This window comes from Rhinoderma darwinii, chromosome 1 (genome assembly GCF_050947455.1).
Source record: "Rhinoderma darwinii isolate aRhiDar2 chromosome 1, aRhiDar2.hap1, whole genome shotgun sequence".
Taxonomy (NCBI): Eukaryota; Metazoa; Chordata; class Amphibia; order Anura; family Rhinodermatidae; genus Rhinoderma; species Rhinoderma darwinii.
This window is the reverse complement of record NC_134687.1, coordinates 645,240,186-645,264,959: the sequence shown is the minus strand read 5'-3', so window position 1 is coordinate 645,264,959 and position 24,774 is coordinate 645,240,186. Positions and strand designations below refer to the sequence as shown.

Here is a 24,774-nt window from a genome sequence, read left to right as displayed (position 1 = left end):
CATGTGGGCGTGATTTTGAGCGCCACCCCTGATTCTAATTCTAGGTCTTTAAGGTAGTGATAAATAAACGTATGACTTTTCCTTTTATGAAAAAACAACTATTTGCGATTTTTTTATTTTATTCAATTGCAAAGTTAATTTGTTAGTTTTTTTGTTCAAATACATAATTTTCATCTGTTTATTCTGTTTTAATTAAAGTCAAATATAAATATGTCCATATATGTTAAAAACAAAAGTTTACATTGTCCTTACTGTCTATCTGGTTTCTCCTGTGGTGTGGGTGAATTTATGAATACAGTAAAAAGAAGCAGGGTTCATGGTTACAACTCAGCTTCTATGCGTGGTAAGTAAACAATACTTTTCCTCAGGTAAATATAATTTGTTGTTTTTTATTTTTGCAGATCCAGGCCAATTTTACCCGAAAAATTAACAAACACTCTTATTAGCCATTTAATGTCTGTGAATAACCTGATATGTTTAAAATATATATTTTTTTGCTCTTATAGCAACTCCCACATTCTAAATGAGAATATGGCTTCTTCTCTATGTGAGTTCTCTGAGGAGTTCCAAAATTTGATTTCTTTGTAAAACATCTTCCACATATAGAACATCAAAATAGCTTCTCTCCTGTGTGGATTTTCTGATAAGCCCTAAGTTTGCCTTTAGTAGTAGAACATTAATATGGCTTCTCTCCTATGTGACTTCTCTGATGAACACTAAGTTTATGTTTAGTGATGAAACATTTCCCACATTCTGAACAGGAGTACGGTTTCTCTCCTAAATGACTTCTCACATGTCTAACAAGACTTGATTTATCTGTAAAACATTTCCCACATTCTGAACATGAATATGGCTTCTCTCCTGTGTGACTTCTCACATGTTTAACAAGACTTGATTTTTCTGTAAACCATTTCCCACATTCTGAACATGAATATGGCTTCTCCCCTGTGTGACTTTTCTGATGAACACTAAGTTTATGTTTAGTGATGAAACATTTCCCACATTCTGAACAGGAGTACGGTTTCTCTCCTGAGTGAATTATCTTATGTCTAACAAGACTTGATTTATCTGTAAAACATTTCCCACATTCTGGACATGAATATGGCTTCTCTCCCGTGTGACTTCTCACATGTTTAACAAGACTTGATTTATCTGTAAAACATTTCCCACATTCTGAACATGAATACGGTTTCTCTCCTGTGTGAATTATCTCATGTCTAACAAGAGTTGATTTATCTGAAAAACATTTCCCACATTCTGAACATGAATATGGCTTCTCTCCTGTGTGAATTCTCTCATGTATAACAAGACTTGATTTAACTTTAAAACAATTCCCACATTCTGAACATGAATATGGTTTCTCTCCTGTGTGAATTCTCTCATGTCTAACAAGATGTGAGTTTTTCGAAAAACATTTTCCACAATCTGAACAAAAATATGGCTTCTCTCCTGTGTGAATTATCTCATGTTTAACAAGACTTGATTTATCTGTAAAACATTTCCCACATTCTGAACATGAATATGGCTTCTCTCCTGTGTGAATTCTCTTATGTATTACAAGACTTGATTTAACTTTAAAACAATTCCCACATTCTGAACATGAATATGGTTTCTCTCCTGTGTGAATTCTCTCATGTCTAACAAGACTTGATTTATCTGTAAAACATTTTCCACATTCTGAACATAAATATGGCTTCTCTCCTGTGTGAATTATCTCATGTATAACAAGACTTGATTTATCTGTAAAACATTTCCCACATTCTGAACATGAATATGGCTTCTCTCCTGTGTGAATTCTCTCATGAACAACAAGACTTGATTTAACTTTAAAACAATTCCCACATTCTGAACATGAATATGGTTTCTCTCCTGTATGAATTCTCTCATGTCTAACAAGATGTGAGTTTTTCGAAAAACATTTTCCACATTCTGAACATAAATATGGCTTCTCTCCTGTGTGAATCCTCTCATGTTTAACAAGACTTGATTTATCTGTAAAACATTTCCCACATTCTGAACATAAATATGGCTTCTCTCCTGTGTGAATTCTCTGATGAATAACAAGACTTGATTTAACTTTAAAACAATTCCCACATTCTGAACATGAATATGGCTTCTCTGCTGTGTGAATTATCTCATGTTTAACAAGACTTGATTTATCTCTAAAACATTTCCCACATTCTGAACATGAATATGGTTTCTCTCCTGTATGAATTCTCTCATGTATAACAAGACGTGAGTTTTTCGAAAAACATTTTCCACATTCTGAACATGAATACGACTTCTCCCCTGTGTGAACTCTTCGGTTTGTAAAAAGACGTAACATTTTTGTGAACTGTTCACCACATTGAAACCTTTTACCCCCTTTCTCAGCTGTACCGGTGGTAACAATCTGTGATTTGTCAGTAGAAGGTTTCTCATGATTGTGGGAATTGAATGATAGATCTGTACTCCGAAGCCCAGGCTGTACATTAAGGGTGATGACGTTTTCTTCTGAAGACTGCTGCATGATATCTTCATCTTCTACTTTATCCCAGTTCTTACTGGGATTTTCTGTTAGGATTAAAAACAAATTATGGGATTTTGTTTCAAAACAGAAAAGTTGACAATTTTATAACATTCATATTAGGCAGGACACACAGATGCAGTGTTTTGAGCCAAAGTTATAAGTGGATTAAGTTGCAAGAAGTTTAAGCCATGCATTTTGAGTCCATTCCTGGCTTCAGGTCAAAAACGAGTGTTATTTCGGCCTTATGATCTGTAGAACATAAGCCCAGAGACATATGTTTACCCCTCCCACCCAAAAAAAGATATATATTTTTGCATACATATCGGAGATAGCAAAGGCCCCTATAGCTACACCACTGGATAGAATTGGATGCATTGTATCAGCAGACTTTATCACATATGATAGGCTTTGCTATAGGGCCCAGCTGACTGACATTGCGTCTCCAGCGCTGGACATGGGAAAGGTAAGATAATAATTGCTTTACTTATGTGTTACTAATTTTTTTTGGGTGTGTGTGTTTTGTTACAGGTTCGGTGGTTGGACTACTTTGGATTCTAGGACTACTTTAATGACAGCGTTTTTTTATTTTCAATAAAATTATTAACGACGATTGTGTTTTTTTATTTCACAAAAATATTTTTTCTATGTCCTTGTATTTGTTTAAAACTATTACTACCGCCTTAGTAATGGCTGCTGGCTTATTGGCAGCATCCATAACTAAGGTGGGGTTTAATGTTAGCCAGTGAAAAGGCTAGCATTAACCCCCATTATTACACCGCACCCACCACCATCACGGGTGGCGGGAAGAGCTGGGTATGATCCAGTATCCGATCTTTAGTGATGGTCGGGCACTGGGGCGGCCGCAGGCTGGTGTGATTAGGCTGGGAAAGCCCTAAAACAGTGGGTCTTCCCATCCTAGTAGTGCTAGCCTGCTGCTGCTATATTGTAGCTGGCTGGTTATGAAAAATGGGTGGACCCCACATTGTTTTTTCTCATTTAAAAAGATAATGTGTCATAAGATCAAGTACACATCTCAGGTTGAATTCACAGACATGACAATGGGATCTGTATATTCTAATGGCTGCATAGTCACCGGATCTTTTTTTTATAGAATATCTTTAGGATGTAGTGGAATAGACAGAGTGAGGTTATTAATCAGAATCTCTAATAAAGGTTTCCAGCACATGGTTATATCATTCCACTAAGAATTCAGGCTGTTCTAAGGGGAAAGAGGGTCCTTTCAAGTACTAATAAGGTGGACCTAATGAAGTGGCCCCATTCAAGTTTTAGCCATGTGCCAATTTAATAGCAAGTTGTTGTTCTATTCCTTTGCCAACCTATATTTATTTGGTCATGTTTATCTCAGGACATAAAGGGCTTCGATCTTGTGTAAAAAAAGAAGTGATATATTTAACTCTGAGGGAGTGGGAGAGGCGTATAGGGGAAAACTCTGCTGCACATTTGAAAACGTCCCTACAGAGATAGGTGAGGGCCAACAGGATGTTTATAGTCTATGGGCAGTTAGTAACTGGTTAAAATAGGTGCTTCCTAATAATCATGGATGTTTTTTTTAATACAATAAAAAAAAAAAACAACATCTTTAAAGAGGCTCTGTCACCACATTATAAGTGCCCTATGTCCTATATAAGGAGATGGGCGCTATAATGTAGGTGACAGTTTTCTAAATAAAAAGCATCACTATCTATTTTAAACCACTTTATTAGCGATTCTTAGATTTATGCTAATGAGCTTCTTAATGCCCAAGTGGGTGTGTTTCACTTTCGACCAAGTGGGCGTTGTACAGAGGAGCGTATGACGCTGACCAATCAGTGACCAGTCAGCGTCATACACTCCTCTCTATTCATTTACACAGCAGCATCGCGTGCTTACTAGAACACGATGTGCAGCCACATACACAGACGTTAATCAAGTGTCCTGATAATGAATATACATGACCTCCAGCCTGGACGTCATGTGTATTCAGAAACCTGACACTTCTGAATCTTTTCTGTGAGATTCCAGCAAGCCACGCGTAATCTCGCGAGATTACGATGTAAACGAGATTTCGTTTCCCTTGCTGAAAATCTCACAGAAAAGATTCAGAAGTGTCAGGATTCTGAAAACACATAACGCTCAGGCTGGAGGTCATGTATATTCATTATCAGGACACTTGATTAACATTAATATCTGTGTATGTGGCTGCACATCGTGTTCTAGTAAAAACGCGATGCTGCTGTGTAAATGAATGGAGAGGAGTGCATGACGCTGATTGGTCAGCGTCATACACTCCTCTGTCCAACGCCCACTTGGTCGAAAGTAAAAACACGCCCACTTGGGCATTAAGAAACTCATTAGCATAAAGCTAAAAATCGCTAATAAAGTGGTTTAAAATAGATCGCTTTTCTAAATAAAAAGCATCACCGTCAGCTACATTATAGCGACAATCTCCTTATATAGGAGAGAGGGCACTTATAATGTGGAGACAGAGACTCTTTAAACTCACTTTTAAAACTTCTTAAAGACCCTTAAAGCGTACCAAATTTTTAGACGACTTCTCTGAATAATCTGTCATATGTGTGTACAGGAAGAATACAACTATTTCTGGCCATTATATGATTTGTATATGGCATTCTATTAGTAGTTTTCCCTCTGCAGGCTCTCTCTCCAATTCTCAGGTTTTCCATGAGATATTGGGTGGAGCCTAACTGCAAATATCTCTTCTACACATTGCACACACAGAGCAGAGAACCAGCCTGGTCTACTATCTCTGTGTAGCACATCTTTAGAAGCTGCAGCAGCATGGAGCATATCATACAGCAGTAAGAAGTGCAGTGGAAAATCCTGCACTGGGGTGACATATAGGTTGATGGTAATAGTTATGTCTCCTCTCTCTACTCCCAATCTACTCTTCAAGGACTTCTATAGGCAACAGCATCTGTGTCTTTGTGCTCCTGCTCCCCCTATCCTCTCCTATGACTTATACAAGCAAAAGTGTCTGTGTGTCTCTCACCTAGTGTCACGAACACAATTTGCATGGATAAAACAGCTAAATTTTAACTTTAAGTAAATTACAAAGTTGATATATATCAGGTATACTATTAAATTAGCATAAGTTGTTTGAAAAGTTAACGTCCATTTAAAGAAGATATGTTCCAAAAGAGCTATTTAGTCTACGGCGGTGAAGGGGAAAATTAGATTTTAGCCGCCTGTTATGTGAAGTATTACATTTTCAGGTTACATAGGCAATCAGCCACATTCCAAGATAGGGGGTAGACTACTCCAATAAGAATGATTCGTTCGAATTCGGAAAGGGCACAGGGGTTTGTTTTACGGAGACTAATGTGAACCATATATGGATCATGAGAAGACCACTAGAGAACGGACAAGTGAGCCCTAATCTACCCGCCACTCTGTCCCTGCCTACTTGCAACGACCCGCCCTAGGCGACGGGGTACAACTGGGCGGCGGTCCCTGCACTCAGTAAGTGCACGACAAATACGACAAACATACAAGGGAATACTAAGCAAGGGAAAGGGGCAGTTGCCCACGGCAACACCGTGAGCAACCAGAGTGGTGAACGAGCCGAGTCAAGCCAGGAGTGTGCGAGGTACCAAACGAAGAGCAGAAGAGTAGTCAGTAAGCCAGGGTCTGTATGGAGCAGGAACAAAATAGAAGGAGCTGTAGCTGGGCCAGGAAACCAAACGAAAAAGAATAACAAGCAAGGAGGAACAGGAAATGCAGGTATAAATAGACAGAGGGCGGGAGCTAGCTGAGTCTGGCCAGGCTGCGATAGGCTCTCCCACTCCTAAGCCTGCCAACCTGAGTGGTGGAAGCTGGAGTCAGTCTCAGGGATGTAGATTCAGGTGCTGACTGATTAATTAAGGGAGTTAACCCCGAAGCTGTGCCTGGCAGATCCTTTACACTCGAGCTATGCATGCAACTATGTGTCCCAAAAAAACTGCCCCTTGATAAAGCCATGCACGCAAAACGCGCGTCGGGGTTTCCCCTTATCTTGGAGCCACTGGACCTATGGAGCGACATGGGTTAGTTACTCATTCACTTTCTTTCACAAACCTATATTATAGTTATACAGGGTGGGCCATTTATATGGATACACCTAAATAAAATGGGAATGGTTGGTGATATTAACTTCCTGTTTGTGGCACATTCGTATATGGGAGGGTGGAAACTTTTCAAGCTGGGTGTTGACCATGGTGGCCATTTTGAAGTCAGCCATTTTGTATCCAACTTTAGTTTTTTCAATGGGAAGAGGGTCATGTGACACATCAAACTTATCGAGAATTTCACAAGAAAAACAATGGTGTGCTTTGTTTTAACGTTGTTTTAAGTGGGCATGTTTTATTTTACCAAATTACTACTAAAGGGTTTTGCCTGTATAATTGCAGCAAAAGTTAAATCAAATAGCTGCATTGGAAAGCAAACCATGGACAGAAATGTAGGCCCATATAGTACTTTTCTGGAGACAGTTCGAGGAAGTGGAGGACAGAAAAACAAGCAAAAACAGATGACACAGCTGCCTATTGTGGAAGCTGCTGTTGTGACATCCCCACAAACTAACAATAACTTCACCAATAATAATCTTACAACAAATACACCACATATACCCCACCTTATGGAACCACAATATTGAAGGAATCAAAAGAGGTTAATTGCCTACAAGGGAATGGTGTAGAGGTCCCATGGGGGGGGGGGGGGGGAGGGATGACAGGTCCACCTAGAGCACAGCATTGGAACTGCGGCAGAATGGGCCACTTTGCTAGATACGGTCCAAAAACTTTCCGGGCTCCCCCTCAGCAGACTTGTAGCCAGAATCTAATGAGGAGAGTTTATTAACAACATTTTTACGGATGCCCAGAGAGGATTTGAGTTTTCAGTAGTAACTTCCACTAGTTCATCCAGACAGGAACCCATGGGTACGTTACTAGTGGAAGGTAAACCAGTTAGATATCTTATTGATACGGGAGCAACATTTATCTGTATAGGCAAAGATGCCCCAATGGTCTTTGTCAGCCCAAACTATTGAAACTCAAGTCTTCTCTGGGGAATTATTAACTACACCTTTCACCTAACCTGTACGGGTTACATTGGGTTCCACTACTGTGACCCAACCAATAATGTTTGCCCCACATACCCCTATCAATCTTTTAGGAAGAGATTTGCTGAAAAAACCTGAATATGACAATATCTTGTACTGATAATGATCTCGAATGTGAGGTTAGATCAGGAGCAGGCCAATGTATAGTGATGAAACTGGATACTGAACTACATCTGTGTCCTATCTACCCTACAGCTCTTAAAGTAGCAAAAAAATAGGTATGATCGAGAACTTCATGAAGAAATCTCAGGACTTTATTGTATAAATATTAAACATTTTCCTTTTCCTATCTGCATATCTCTTCGTGCGATCAACTGCCTGAGGGATCGCAGACTTAGTTTGTAGCCAGATGTGAAGGAAACTTCTGAATGAAAAATTGGCTGCAGGCACTTGAGACGTAGCTGGCACAGGAAGAGGAACACGTGGATGTTGACTGTACACAATGAAGAACAGAGAAGAAGCAGCACGCTCACTAGTATGATTGTTGTAAGAGAATTCGGCCCATGGCAGAAGCTGTACCCAATTGTCTTGTTGAGCTGAAATAAAAAGACAAAAGGTAGTTTTCAAGTACCTGGTTGATCCCCTCAATTTGGCCGTTGGACTGTGGGTGATAAGCAGAAGAAAAGTCTAATTTCACATCCAAAAGTCCATGCAGGGCTCTCCAGAACTTAGATGTGAACCGTACACCTCAATCCGACACAATATGGAGGGGGGAGGCCGTGCAGACGAAAGATATGTTGGATAAAAAAAACTTGCCAGATGAGGAGTAGATTGAAGACCAACCAGTTAAAGGGACAAAATGTGCCTTCTTGGAGAAGGGATCCACCACCATCCAGACAGTTGTACATCTAGCAGAAGGATGAATGTCAGTAACAAAGTCCATAATGATATGTTGCCAGGGGGTATCAGGAACTGGCAGAGGTAGGAGCAGGCCTGTAGGCTTAGAATGGGTAGCCTTGTTTTGGGCACAGTTCGTACAGGAAGAAGCATAGTTCACGACATCTTTGGGTAGCTGGGGCCGCTAGTGATGAGCAATAAAGTCCCGAGTCTTACACCAGAATGACCAGCCATTTTGGAATTATGCCCCCAGCAGGGAAATCTTTTCCGGTCAGCAGAATGGATAAACATTTTTCCCGGAGGAATGTCCCTGATGTAGAGGGTTCACGGTAATAATCCTAGAGGGATCAATGATGTGTTGAGGACTTTCTTCAGAGTCATCAGTCTCTAATGAGCGGGACAGGGCATCGGCCTAAATGTTTTTGTTCGCAGGGCGGAAGTGAAGAAGGAATTTAAATCTAGCAAAGAACAGCGACCATCTGGCTTGACGAGGATTTAGTCGCTGTGCGAACTGGAAATATGTAAGATTCTTGTGATCTGTGTAGATGATGATGGGATGAGTAGCCCCCTCCAGCAGGTGTCTCCACTCTTCCAAGGCCAACTTGACAGCGAGCAATTCTCTGTCCCCGATGGAGTAGTTGCACTAGGGGAGAAAAATCTGCATGATACTGCCTTACCCGTGGTATTCTTTTGAAACAGGAGTGCTCAAGCACCAATGAATGAGGCATCAACCTCCAAGAAAAACTGAATGATGATGATGAACAGAGGCAGTGAAGGCACTCTTGCAGTTGAAGAATGCCGACTGCCTCTGGGGTCCAGTCCTTGGCGTTCACTCCCTTCTTGATAAGGTCAGAGATGAGGGCAGTAAAAGACGAGAAATTTGGGATGAACGGACCATAGAATTTAGCGAATCCGAGGAATTTTTGTATAGTTCGGAGACCTTGAGGACGTGGCCATTCCAAGACGGACTTCAAATGGATCCAGAAATGGTGAAGGCCACGATCAGAAATAATATACCCCAGGAAGGGCAAGGATTTTTATTCAAAAACACACTTCGAGTTTCGCGTATAGGTTATTCCACATTAAATCGCAACAAGTCTTGGCGTGCATGTTTCCGGTGTGTCATCAGATCAGGTGAGTAGATCAAGATGTCTTCCAGATATACCACCACACAGACATACAGAAGATCATGAAAGATGTCATTTACAAGTTCTTGGAACACAATTGGAGCATTACAAAGGCCAAAGGGCATTACGAGAAACTCGTAGTGAGAGTCTCGGGTTTTAAATGCGGTTTTCAAATAGTCAACCTTGGGATACGGATCAGGTTATAGGCCCCACGTAGATCCAGCTTAGTGAACAACTTAGCTCCACGAATCCTGTTAAAGAGCTCAGAGATAAGCGGCAAGGGGTACTTGCTTTTGATTGTAATTTGGTTTAACCCACAGTAGTCAATGCATGGTCGAAGTGATCCATCCTTTTCTCCACAAAGAAGAGTCAAGCTCCGGCATGTCCTGGGTTTCCGGCAAGGAGAGGTTAAACCCGTCCACGAGGGGGGAGAGGCTTCAGGAAGCAGCTCGATAGGACAGTCATAAGGACGATGAGGAAGGATCTCTGCCTCTTTTTTGCTAAAAACATCTGTGTAACCAGCATATTTTGGAGGTAGTCCAGAGAGATATTGAGACAAGAGGAATGATGACAGGTCAAACCTGAGGCCGACAGCGGTGAAGGCATCTGGGGTCCCCACTGAAGGACCTCTCCGGAATTCCAATAGGGGACTGGAGCATGCTGGCGAAGCCATGGCAATCCCAGCAAGGAAAGGGGGGGGGGGGGTTAATAGCTTTGGTTAGGACATAGAAAGTTATTGACTCATAATGGAGGACTCCAGTCTGTAGTCTCAGAGGTTTGCTGATAGACAGGATAGGATCCGACGGAGGTTGTACATCCACGGAAGCGACTGCCAGAGGCTTCTACAGAGGAACAGTGGCCAAGTGGAGACGGTCTACCAAGTCCTGCTGGATACAATTTTCAGCCGCTCCAGAATCCAAGTAGGCAGGCACAGTGTGATCCTTCTCCTGTGACAATAGACACAGGAATAGAAAGTCTGGGAGAGAATTTAGTTGTACAGTTAGATTCACTTAGCGTTGTCTCTTCAATCAACCCTATGCGCTTGAGTTTCCCGGCTTCTGAGGGAATTGACGCACGAAATGGCCCTTGTGACCACAGTATAGGCACAACCCAGTTCATCATCTGCGTTGCCATTCTTGGTCGGTCAGCCTGAGTCTGTCTACCTGCAAGGGCTCCTCCGGGGGTACAAAAGAAATAGGCAGAAGAGGTATTTGAAACTTTGGTGCCAATAGATAAGATCTCTTCTCTCGGCGTACTTCCAAAATGTGCTCTTGGTTCATCATGTCGATCCGGGTTGCGAGAAGTATCAGGGCATCCAAAGTGGAGGGAAGATCACGGGCTGCTAGTTCAACCTTTATACGTGCGGCTAGACCCTGCCAGAAGGTTGCCACTAGTGCCTCATTACTCCAGGCTAGCTCCGCTGCCAACGTACGGAAGAGAATAGAAGACTCCCCTACATTAGATTCCCCTTGTTTGAGGCCGCTGTAGATAATGTTCGACCCGGTTCCTCAAAACACAGTGTGGAATGTCTCTAGAAAGAATGGTAAATTAGAGGATTCCGGGCCCTCTCGTTCCAAAATGGGTTCCGCCCATGCCAGGGCCTTGTTAGAGAGAAGAGAAATCATAAAAGCAATCTTGGCCTCAGAGAGGAAGAGATGAGCCTGTAATTTGAAGTGGATCTTACACTGATTAATGAAGTAAGAGGAGCAGGCACGGGTGGAGAATCCAAACGTGCACCTATGTTGTTAACAGCGAGTAGAAGCTAATCTTGTCGTGCTCAGAGTTCACACATGTCTACTTGCAACAATTGGACCGCAGACTTGGGCTGACCAGCGAGATCGTGAGGTATGTAGACTCACTAGGCCGCTCCACCGTGGCAAAGTAGCAGCTGGTCAAACAAAAAGTCAGTGAAAGTCTTAAGACAAGAGTTCCTGGACAGGAGATTTGGTAGACTTGGCACAGATGACACTTGGCACAGAAGTGTAGTCGTCCAGGCCCATGGGCCAGCACAGACAAGGTACAGATGGTAAACACGACTCCGACACTAGACTTTTGCACTGGAACAAAACACAATTACTGGATACGGGAATACAGAATACAACGAAGGGACCATTTGCTAAACGAACATGGGAAGACACAACAATGCTCAGGCAAGGCGGAAGAGGGCAGAGTCCTTCTTATAGTCCAGGGTGCGTTGGGATTGGATGGGGTTGATTTTCCTGGCAGAAGCCGAGGCAGTATAGTGTGCCGGCGTCTCAGAGGAGGGAGAAACCGGCACGAGCTCGCATTGTAGGCCTTATAAACTTTATGGGACCTGTACAGACAAAATTAAAACTAGGCACCATCCTTCCTTAGATTAAACAATATCCTCTATACAAAGAAGCAGAGGAGAGCATAGCCCCAGTTATAAATCTGGAGAAGAGAGGTGTTATTTACCAAACTAGCAGTCCCTGTAACACCCCTATACTTCCTGTAAAGAAGCGCACCATGGGGAAATGGAGAATGGTGGAAGATGAGACAAATTAATCAGATAGTGGAGGCTTTATTTCCTGTAGTGCCAAACCCTGCCATTATTCTATCAAACATCCCACCTTCAGCTAAATATTTTTACATTATTACTTACCTGTGGTAACACCTCCTGGAATTTCCTCCTCCACTTCACTCTTACACGGTTGATCGCCCCTCACCCACTCTTCTTCTGCTTCATCCTCCGCTTTAATATTAGTCAGATCTTCCCAAATTTCACATATGTAACAATTCAGTACAATAAAGCAGAGTGCGCAGAATCGAACAGATAAATATAAGAAGCCACCAAAATCTATGACCACAGGACCAAAAAGATCCACCCCCCTCCCCCTATATAGATCTGGTATAGGGCTCAGCTTCATCTAGAGGATTCTCCGGGACATTTTGATTTTCCTCTGGAGAGTCCTGGGAATACAGAGGACTGGGACATCTCTCTGGTGGATTTCTCCTACTGGATCAATCTGTAGTAAACACAGTGACTGAATACATAACTACTGTATATCTGTCCATATATCAGACACTTCTCTCAACACCTGAAATTACATGTTTATTTTTGGAGCGTAAATTATAGCATTTGGGTCCTCACCAACCGTGCTTGGGTCCTAGCACTTGGTAGTGTGTAGGCCTAATATGGCCGATGGGCAAACGAGATCCAATTGCGGCGCAGGGGAAAGACGGCTTTATACGCCGCTATAATATTCAACGTACACACTTGAAAACGGGAGGGCACATCTATTTTAAGAGTGCCCTGCTAGACCAAAAAATGCCAAGGCGTTACCTGCTTATTAGCCCCTTAAGCACCGAGCCATTTTTGGCCATAAGGACCAAGACCATTTTTTTTGTTTTTGCCTCCTCATATTACATCAGCCATAACTTTTTATTTTTATTGCTACACAGTAATGCTCCCCAGAATCAGTTGTGAAAAAGGCGCAACACCAGGATAAAATTTGTTTGTGAATTCAAGTAAGGTCTGCGACCGATGCTCCACCCTGCAGGCATCTAGCCTCAGGTACAATAACCGAGGAAGAGCTCAGATCGACCTTGAAATGCATTGTGCGTTCCTAATGAATCTTTTTATACTTATTCACACAACGGTGACAGCGCCTATTCTATTCCTGCTTTCTTCCGATCACTCTGGATATCGTACATAGTTATTTGAAGCCTTGTTGTTTGCTGGACGAGTCGTATATATTTTAGGGATCATTTTCGGTGAAATACATCCTGGTGCTTTCTCTTTTCTAGGTAAGTGATGCACACGCACCCGGCCTGATGTGAGTCATCAGACCAGGTCAACTGCTATTGCTCCATGCTCCAGTTCTGATGCATGTGCCCATTGTAGGCAGGGCCGGCAAACTGGGCAATTGCCCAGGGCCCCCTGGCCACTATAGCAGCCACAGCGGCTGCTACGGTGCCCGAGGCATGTGGGGGCCCGTGCCACCCTGCACATAACATTTATGGGCTGGGCGGCAAGGCCCACTCATGCCAGGTGGAGTCACTAACACCGGAGGGTGTCCCGGTGCTAGCGACAGCCACACTCAATTATACTTGTGTCCCCAGGACACAGATAAAATTGAATACTAAAGGCTGCAGGCCACGTAAGGCCTGTAGCCTATAACGCGCTGCGAAGACTCCCTGCGCAGTCTGGCGTGATGATGTCACTGCATCATGCTGGCCTGCGCAAAGCGTCACGCCCGGAGGCTGTGCAGAGCTCTGTCAGTCGTGGGAACACAGTCCAATTTTTTTTTTTGGGGGGATGGGGACGGGGACTGTGTGGCACTATATACAAGGGAAGGGGGCTGTGTGGCACTATATACAAGGGAGGGGGTGCTGTGTGGCACTATACAGTGGTCTAGGCCAGAAGGAGGAAAAAAAGTAAAGTGAACGACTAATCAGAGAAAACATCAACTGTGAGTCACTGGATATAAATGTGCTGTAATCACTTATATCTAATGCAGAACTCCTGTGTATTACTTGAATTTACCACTATATGGTCACTACATGGTGGCAATATTGATCTTTGTATAAATGTTTTTATTCAGTAACAGTATGTCGGTATTATTCAGTCACTATGTGGTTATGGTGTGGCAGTATTATTTGGACCTTATATTGTATTATTATCCATAATATTGGTCTTATAATAGTGTGTTGTGTTCAGTAATAGTATGCAGGTAATACCTAAAGGGATTTTCCAGCCAATCAAAATTGATGGGTCGGGGTCCGACTATCGGGACCCCTGCCGGTCAGCGGAAGCGCCAATTCCCCATCATTTCTTCTTGCTCACTATGAATCTTCGACATGCATTTAGCTGTGATTCACAGGTATTGCAGCCTTTTCTCCCATTGAAGTGAATAGTGAATGTTTCAGATTTCACTTTACTGAACTAATATTTCGTGGCATAACCATGGTTTCTGAGAACTGCTTGACATCTGTGTTTGTCACGTAGGGTACGTGGACCCACTGGGCCATACCACCTTGACGGTATGGCAGTTGGCCAACAGGACAAAGTCAATAGTTCAATAGGTGTAGCTGTGGTAACTTTAGACAGTAGCTGGACAGGCTCAGACGGGACTTTGACAGCAGGCAGGCACCTGGCTTGGTGTAGCGGAGCAGGCGTAGACTCAGCGCAGCACCACTCCAATACTGCATGGCACTTGGACCAGGATAACACGGGATACAGGTTACAGGAAGCAGGAATGGGAACTGGAAGACACTTAAGGGACCATTTGCATAGACGAACGTAGGTAATGACAACAAAGCTCAGGCCAGGCCGAAAGGAGAAGGGCCCTTCTTATAGTCCAGGATCATGGGCTAATTAACAACGGATTCTGGTGCACGCGCTAGCCCTTTAAGACCGGGCACGTGCCTGCGGGCGTACCCTACGGGACACAGCATAGCAAAGCAGAAGTGAGCGCTGGAGTCTCCTGAGGAGGAGATGCGGGCCAGCGCTCACAGGACCATGGCTCCGGCCGTCAGGGGGTGAGTAAACCTGACGGTCCGCGGTCATGGATGTTAATCAAAAAATAGCAATTCCTTTTTTTTAATGCGGCGTTCACTGTTCTGTATAAATTATACGATAACTTTATTCTGCGGGTCAGTACGATTATGGCTAGACCAAATTTATATATTTTTTATATGTTTTACTACTTTTACATAATACATATTTTTTTCAATAAAATGATATTTCTGGGTCGTCAAATTCTAAGACCCAAAACTTTTTTGCTTTTCCGTCGACGGAGCTGAGAGGGCTTATGTTTTGCAGGACGAGCTCTAGTCTTTATTGGTACCATTTTTGGGTACGTGACTTTTTTGATCCCTTTTTAATCTATTAATTATTTTCTGTAAGGCAAGGCGATCACCGTGCGTTATAAATGGCATGTTAACCTTAGTCTGCGGGTCAGTACGATTCCGGCGAAAGAAAATTTATATAGTTATATACAACTTTACGCACAATAAAATAAGTTTTCTGTAAAAAGCATGTATTTTTGGTTTCGCCATGTTCGGAGAACCAAAATGTTTTAATTTTTCCGTTTGAGGAGCTGTATGAGGGGAGTTTTTTGCGGGACTTTTGTTTTTAGTCCCACTAGGGGACTTGAAGACCTGTTTTTTTAAAAAGCTATTCTAATACATTGCAGTACCTATGTAGTGAAATGCATTAACATGGTTAGTTTTACACGGATAGCAACCTATTAGGCTCCATCTCTGGCATGGCCTTCCATATAGGGCAGACCTGGAGGTTATTGTAGGCCGTTAGTTGCCATAGCAACTCTGCCGATGGGCTGCAAACCAATTAAATACTGCGGTTGCTATTGACCATAGCATCTAAGGAGTTATTGGCAGGAATCGGAACTAGCTCTGGTCCCTGCCGTTACAGCAGGGTGTTGGCTGTAATATACAGCTGACACCCACGGCTGATAGCGCGGGTCAGCTTCTGAGCCCACGCCATCAGCTTGCCATAACTGTACGACAAAATGTGGCAACACCTTGCTGCTCATACAGTTAAAGAGGCTCTGTCACCAGATTTTGCAACCCCTATCTGCTATTGCAGCAGATAGGTGCTGCAATGTAGATTACAGTAACGTTTTTATTTTTTTTAAAACGAGCATTTTTGGCCAAGTTATGACCATTTTTGGATTTATGCAAATGAGGCTTGCAAAAATACAACTGGGCGTGTTGAAAAGTAAAAGTACAACTGGGCGTGTATTATGTGCGTACATCGGGGCGTGTTTACTACTTTTACTAGCTGGGCTTTCTGACGAGAAGTATCATCCACTTCTCTTCAGAACGCCCAGCTTCTGGTAGTGCAGACACAGCCGTGTTCTCGAGAGATCACGCTGTGACTTCACTCACTTCCTGCCCCAGGTCCTGCATCGTGTCAGACGAGCGAGGACACATCGGCACCAGAGGCTACAGATGATTCTGCAGCAGCATCGGCGTTTGCAGGTAAGTAGCTACATCGATTTACCTGCAAACGCTGATGCTGCTGCAGAATCAACTGTAGCCTCTGGTGCCGATGTGGCCGACACGATGCAGGACCTGTGAGTGACGTCACAGATCTGCACTGCCAGAAGCTGGGCGTTCTGAAGAGAAGTGGATGATACTTCTCATCAGAACGCCCAGCTAGTAAAAGTAGTAAACACGCCCCGATGTACGCACACAATACACGCCCAGTTGTACTTGTACTTTTCAACACGCCCAGTTGTACTTTTGCAAGCCTCATTTGCATAAATACAAAAATGGTCATAACTTGGCCAAAAATGCTCGTTTTTTAAAAATAAAAACGTTACTGTAATCTACATTGCAGCGCCTATCTGCTGCAATAGCAGATAGGGGTTGCAAAATCTGGTGACAGAGCCTCTTTAAACATTTGTTAACTCCTTCTTGACATTGGTTGTTGTATCTACAAACATGGTATGAAGAATATGTCATATTCTGATGTTATATTTAACTTTTAAGGGTGTTTTCAGATGTTGCGGTCGAGGTGAACATGAAAAAGGTTTTTGATACGGTTGTGATTTTTACAGGTGAAACTGCAACCGCATAGAAAACCGCAGAAAATCGCAGTAAAAACAGATGCGGTTTTTTAAAAGTATTTTATGTTTTTTGGTGCGGTTTCAACCACAATGTTTGTATACACCCTAAGACTACGTAGATATATAAAGGTCTTGTTTTTTGTGTGATTAGTTTTTTTAGGGGTAGCATTTCACATTGATAAAAATAACTTTATATGTATTGTTGGCATTCCCATATTAAACACGAAGTATGTGCATGTTCTCTACTGTTTACTGCAGTGATTTCCAACCGGGGTGCCGTGATACTCCTCCAATTCACTGCCACAAGAAGTGGAATCCCCGACGCTCTGGCCGGGAATTCCGCTCCCAGAGGGAGACCGTGACATCACTGTAGAGACATCAGGGGCTCCCTGCAGGACCGGAATCCCTGGCCAGACTGTTGCTGGCGCTATGGCTGGGAAATCCACTCCTACAGGGAGCCCCTGACGTGAAATCCCCGGCCACAGCTTGGTCGATGCTCTGGCTGGGTATTCCACTCCTAGAGGGAGCCCCAATGGCGCTGTCTACAGGAGGGGTAGCGCTATCTTCAAGGAGGATGGCGTATCTTCAAGGAGGGTCTGGCATTATCTACATTGGCACTATGTACAGGGACATTGTGGCGCTACCTACATGGGCACTTTGTGTGGCACTATCTACATGGGCACTGTGGCACTATTTGGGGAATGCCACTAAGGGGGCGTTATACTGTATGGGGGCAGCTATAGGGACAATATACTGTATGGTGCAGCTATGGGGAATTATACTGTATGGTGCAGCTGTGGGGGTATTATACTGTAATGGGGCAGCTAGTTTAACATTTTTATTTGTGCCAGTGAGGAACTTTATAGTCGTATCAAATGAGGTCATAAAATTCACAGGCAATGTTAACCTCTTCCCCACATCTGCTGTATATGTATGACGAAAGTCAGAAGGGATAGTATAGAGTGGCTTCACAGGCTGTGCCCACTCCAAAAGCTGCATGTGTTAGTTGTATGTTACAACCCACACTTGCATTTTTTGCAGCACCCCAAATATACCTATCTATATGTGTGGTGCCTGTACTCTGCACTTCATGGCAATAAACGGGATCGGAGAGGACTCCGATCCCGCTCGCTTAACCCCTTAGATGCCGTGGTCAATAGCGACCACAGCATCTAAGCTGTTAGAAAGAGGGGGGAGCACCAATGGTTGTCATGGCAGCCTAGGGAGACTAAAAAATAAATAAAAGGAAAACACACTTAAACCCTTAAAGAGAACCTTCACCTGCTCCAATTATGGAGCGGGCCCACGTGCTGAGCCTACTCCATACGCTGTGGGTATCAGCTGTGTATTACTGCTGACACCTGGGACTAACGGCCAGGAACAGCGATCGCTGAAAACTTTATGTAACTGTATTAAACACTTTTTTTAAATAATCTTTTAGCGCTGCAATCGGAAGGACGCCAGGAATAAGAGGTATAAACCTTGACAGGTCCTCCTTAAGAAACCTCCCAATTCACTTTCTGAATTCATTATTACTGACCTCTGGTAACACCTTCTGGAATTTCCTCCTCCACTTCACTCTTACACAGTTGATCGCCCCTCAACCAATCTTCTTCTACATCCTCCACTTTAATATTAGTCAGATCTTCCCCCTGATTTCACATATGTAACTATTCAGTATAATACAGCAGAGAGTGCGAAGAATCTAACAGATCAACATAAGAAACCACCAAAATCTATGACCACATCTATGACCGCAGGACCAAAAACCTCCACGCCCCTCTATATAGATATGGTATAGGGCTCAGCTTCATCTACCTGATGATTCTCTGGGACATTGTGATTTTCCTCTGGGCAGTCCTGGGAATACAGAGGACTGGGACATCTCTCTGGTGGATTTCTCCTACTGGATCCATCTGTAGGAAACACACAGTGACTGAATACATGACTACTGTATATCTGTCTATATATCAGACACTTCTCTCTACACTTCTAGGTTTACTGATCAGAGTCGGAATTACAATGTTGAGGTCCTCACTACCTGGGCTGATGTTCCTGCACCTTGTAATATTTATATTGCTTTTAGGTGATTATACACGTCTTTTTAAATTGACTTTTAGTAAAAACGTTTTTTTATTCCAGTTTCTACGATGCAGCGGTTATGTCTCCTCTATACACAAAAGCTGGATCATTCACTATGAGTCGAATCCGGAAGTGAAGTGAACGGACGACTCGACTGAGAGCGGGTCCTGTGTCTCTAACACACAGAATCATAATAATTACCATCACATCTAAGGTGAAGAACATGGATACACAGGACCCGCTCTCAGCCGAGTCGTCAGGTCACTTCACTTATGGATTTGGCTTATAGTGAATGATCCACCTTCTGTGTATGGAGGAGACATAACGGCTGTATCATAAAAACTATAAAATGAAATAAATTAAAAAAAGTAATCACCTGAACTAAATTTGTAATAAAATTTATTTTTGCCTATAATAAGGTGTACATAGTCCTTAAAGGAACAGTGTCATCACAATTTTTTTTTTAATATGTTAAAGATGTTAGTGCTTTATTAAAAACGTTTATATTTGTGTGTTTGTGTTTTACTTTTTCTTATTTTTACACTTTTTCTTCCCTATGGGGGCTGCCATTTTTTTTTCCATTTCTGTATGTGTCGATTAACGACACATACAGACATGGAATACGACAGCCACAGTCCCATAGGGACTGCGAACGGGTCCCGTCCCATCCACTTCTGTGTACGCCATCTGTGTGGGAACTGCGCATGCGCCGCTCCCACACAGTCCAATTTGAAATGCGCGCCGTCCGGCGCCATTTTCCTGTGGCCCGGAAGTCGCGGCTGGACAGTAAGATTACTACTTCCGGTCGCGGCTTCCGGACTTGTGCACTTGGACCAGCGGCAGCAGACGGAGCGGACGGGCCGGAGGGAGCCGCGGCGGCAGGAGCAGGTAAGAGATTTCTATGTATGTTCGTGTTTGTGTGTGTTTACTACTGTATGTAAACCTACTACACTGTGTGTTAGCTCAAAAAATGGCGACACACAGTGTAGGAGGTTAGACCGTTCAAACCCCTCGTTTATCCCGGCACTAGCCAGGATAAAGGAGGGGGGGGATTCTCAGAGCTCACTAGAGCGAGGGATTTTTTCCCAATTTTGCAGCAAAAAGCAATGTGGTTGCTTTACCACATGCAATGCTGCAATTTTGGGAATAGATCCATCTAGTGACCAGCAATGGGAAATATTATAAATTAGAATCTAATTTATAATATTTCCTGATTCGTGAAAAAAATAAAAAAAATTTGAACAATGTTTAATCACCTACACACTAAATGTTTAATAAAAAAAAAATAAAAAATGTTTTGCTGGCAACACATTCCCTTTAAAGGGAAGATGTCAGTATTTATTTTATTTTTTTTTATTATTATTAGATTGCTTTTAATATGATATTAACATAAATTTTATTTGTGTTCTCATGTTCTACTTTTTACTGTGTTTTTACTTTTACGTCTCTATGGGGGCTGCCATTTTTTTTTCATCTCTGTATGTGTCGATTAACGACACATACAGAGATGGAATACGGCCCATACAACCCCACAGAGAATGCGAACGGGAGCCGTTCCATTCTCTGAAGCGTACGCCGTCTGTATGGGAACGGTGAATGCGCCGCTCCCACACAGACCAAAACGAAGCTCGTTCGCAGAGCGAAATCCGGCGCCATTTTCATGTGGACCGGAAGCCACTGCCGAACAATAAGATGACGACTTCCGGCCGCGGCTTCCGGTCATATGTTGAAGGAAGCGAAGGCGCAAGGAATAGGAGCGGAGGCGGCAGAAGCAGGTAATTTATGTTCGTGTATGTGATGTGTGTATTATGTTCGTGTTCTACTGTCTGCTGAGCCCTGTATCTAATCCTCCTACACTGTGCAGTCGCTCAGAAAATGGCGGCACACAGTGTAGGAGGTTTGAAGATTAAAACCCCTCCTTCTCATGGCACTAGCGAGAAGAAGGGAGGGGGGATTGTGTGAGGACACTAGAGAGAGTGTGTCCACCCCAAATTTGCAGCATAAATCAATGAGGTTGCTTTACCACAGTGACCATGCTGCAATTTTGGAAACTGCTCCCTCTAGTGTCCAGCACATGGAAATGTTATAAATTAGAATCTAAATAATATTTCCTGACTTGTGAAAAAATTAAAACATTGTGTAATCACTCAAACACTAATTGTTTAACTGAAAAAAAACAAAAAACATTTCACATTCCCTTTAAGGACAGAACCATTTTTGGCTTTAACTAATTACTGCCGCAGCCAGTTTTGACTTGAGAGAACCGTTTCTAAAATCTGACGTATCACTTTAAGGGTATGTGCACAACATGCAGATTAGCTGCTGATTTTCTGCAATGGATTATATTGCGGAAAGTCTGCAGCGTATTACAGTAGCAGAAATAACAAGGTGTATAAAAGAAACTCCTTTCTGGGGCGCTCCTGTGCTGGTACTCAGATAAATTTGTAGTCGGCTTTCAAAGAATAGGAATTTAACAGTCGCCGGTTCCCGGGTGCATACAGTCTTGCGGAAATGCAAGTTTAGCAGAAGCACTCAGGAACAGTTGCCAGTTCCCGTGTGCAGGCGGGGATTTGGACAGCGCTACTGCTGTACATGAGCAGTAGCAGCTACAGGATTGTAGTCACACCAAGCAATCGGGAATAATCGGAAGTTCCTGAGTACAAACTAAATAAAGCGCGTTCATGAGTACATTGAAAGCGACCACAAAGCCATACCATGGTCGGGATGTGTCTTTTCCCGACCATAGCCAGAGGAATGGGTTATGGTCGGATCCAAGTGCAACCAGTAACACAACAAAACTTCTAACAGAGGCATGGTAATAATATATCTTTATACCAGGACATTTTATAAAATAATGCAGTTAAATGTCTCTATAAATGGCAGTTATACATTTGTGCAATTATAGGTTAAGACCTAAATCTAAAATAAAATGAAACAGCTCAAAACAAACATTGTAAAACACTCCCACAATGAACTTTTACCCCTTAGTGTATGTTCACACGCCCTATTTTCAGCCGTTTTTCGGGATGTAAACGGCCCAAAAAACGGCTAATAATGCGGGGCTGAACGTCTCCAAACGGTTGCCCATTGATTTCAATGGGAAAAACGGCATTCCGTTCCCACGGGTGGTTTTTATCGTGGCCGTTTTTAAAAAAGCCTTGTATAAAGAAGTGCATGTCACTTCTTGAGCCGTTTTTGGAGCGGTTTTTCATTGACTCAATAGAAAAACAGATCCAAAAACGGCCGTAAAAAAACGCTGCAAAAAACTCTGCAAAAAACACAAGTTGCCTAAAAAAAACGGCTGAAAATCAGAGGTTGTTTTCCCTTGAGTACAGCTCCGTATTTACAGCCGTTTCTTGTTAAGCGTATGAACATACCCTGAAACTTGAACTGGGCGTTAAGCAATGAAGCCAGCGTATTTATTAGGCCTTATTCACACGGACGTGTCCGTTTTGCGCACGCTAAAGGTCCGTGTATGAAAGTGTCAGAACTGTGTGATAATGTAATAAAAATAAATAACAAATAAATGTGATGAATGGGGGTCAGTGCTGTGAATAGTACATGGGGTGTCAGTACTATGTGTAATACGTGGAGGGATAATGTGCTGGTCGTCAAGTCGTATTACACATAGTACTGACACCCCATGTACTATTCACAGCACTGACCCCTATTCATCACATTTATTTGTTATTTATTTGTATTACATTATCACACAGTTCTGACACTTTCATACATACACATTTATTTTTTACCATCCATTCACACCCCAGCACTACACTAACACTGACACTCATTTATCGCACACCTTTGAGCACTTAGTTCGCCACTCCCCTCAAGACTAGTCGGAGTGCCTATCACTATTTAATGCACACTCCTTCTGCAGCATTTTTAGACCTGTCTGCGTCCTGCTGGGAACGGGTTTTCACCCACCCACCTACCTAGTAAGTATGGCCTTTTTTGTGGTTTTGATGTGATCTATGTCCCATTTTTTCTGCTTGTGATATTAAGTTGTTATGTGTATTGGGATGCAAGGTAGGGGAGCTAGACATAACCCTAGTGACCCTGATATAAAGGAGGTAGTAATGGTGGGTGACACTAGCCAGTGAACCCCACCATTACCCCAGCCCTTACAGTTACATAGTTAATAAGGATGAAAAAAGACACAAGTCCAACCTATAATCCCACCGTGTTGATCCAGAGGAAGACAAAACCCCCCATGAGGTGGATGACAATTGTCTCATTAGGAGAAAAACATATATATATCTGTCTCTTCTCACCTTGTGAGGTGTCCGGCCGGTAGTTCTCCATCATGACATCCGCGTAGAGATCCTTGTGTCCTTCTAGATACTCCCACTCCTCCATGGAGAAATAGACAGCGACATCCTGACTCCTTATAGGAACCTGACACACACAATGATACAGTCATCACCCAGACAACTCCAGTGCTGTTACTGTAGAATTTCCCAGCAGTGTCACCTCTCCAGTCAGCAGCTCCGTCATCTTGTAGATCAGTTCTAAGATCTTCTTCTCATGTATCCGGGAGTGAGGGGGAGGCTCTGTGATGGGGCTCTGACTACTGCTCCATCCTCCTGACTCATGGATGATGGGAGTCGTACAGTCACCCGATGTCTTCTTCACTATTGTGTACTCCTGTGTATGGAGAGAGACACTTAGAGAACTGAACACAGTATTCCCCCCTCAGTAGAAAGAGGGAGATTGTGACCCCGCTGTATAGAGCTCTAGTGACCCCACATCTGTAATACTGGAGACCTCATCTACAAAAAGACATTGAGAAAATAGAACGAGGCCAAAACTAAAAAGGAAATAATATTGGGGGCGACTAGATGGACCATGTGCTCTCCTCCTGCCGTCATCTCCTATGTTTCTATATAGAGGTCATCCTGATCCTCCTGGTTCCTGGTCATTCTCATTGCTCTACAACATTACTATTGCAGCATTGGTGACATGACACATAACTGACCATATTGGTGGCTGATCTGCAGCTTCTTGACGTCACTTGGAAGGTCTGGACGCTGTTATACAGGACACTGGATTCCTCCTATTATGTATTGTCCCTTCCCTATGTGGGACTTGTTCTATAATGTAGAAAAGTTTACCTCTCCGCTCAACAGGTAGATGATCTCCAAGGTGAAGTCTAATATTCTTCTGCTCATCTCATTCCTGTCCTTGTCCATCCTTGGTGGGTCATTCAGGAGAAGGAACGTTGTGGAGGAGAAGATGAGAAAACTGGAGGATCTAGTACGGCAGACGTCTTTATGAAGAAAGGAGAAGATGGAGATCATACAGGGGACAACATCATGTGTGACATACAGAACCTCACTTATTCATCATTGAGAGAAACATCTTCTCAGAGCCGTCACCCCATGGAATAAAGGGGTATTCCCAACACGGACATTTCTCCCCAGGATATGCCAGAAATGTCTGATAGATGCGGCTCCACCTCTGGCCGTGCTCGGCTGTTTCTGGACCTCCTATACAAGTGAATGGAGAGAGTCGTGCACATGTGTGGTCACCTCTCCATTCATT

The 24,774-nt window shown here is 43.0% G+C and overlaps 2 protein-coding genes across 2 annotated transcripts in view; one reads left to right on the top strand and one right to left on the bottom strand.

Moving 5' to 3' along the window:
- The window catches only part of LOC142664069 (uncharacterized), a 286,823-nt gene that overhangs the window by 59,120 nt on the left and 202,929 nt on the right, over nucleotides 1-24,774 (top strand). The gene's annotated exons all lie outside the window — the stretch shown is intronic.
- On the bottom strand, nucleotides 588-23,612 carry LOC142659035 (uncharacterized). The gene is made up of 4 exons (XM_075834773.1): nucleotides 23,505-23,612; nucleotides 18,964-19,061; nucleotides 18,686-18,797; nucleotides 588-2,553 (listed from the first exon to the last, which is right to left on the bottom strand). The coding sequence occupies exons 1-4, from the start codon at nucleotides 23,587-23,589 to the stop codon at nucleotides 677-679; spliced, it is 2,172 nt and encodes a 723-aa protein (XP_075690888.1). The 5' UTR covers nucleotides 23,590-23,612; the 3' UTR covers nucleotides 588-676.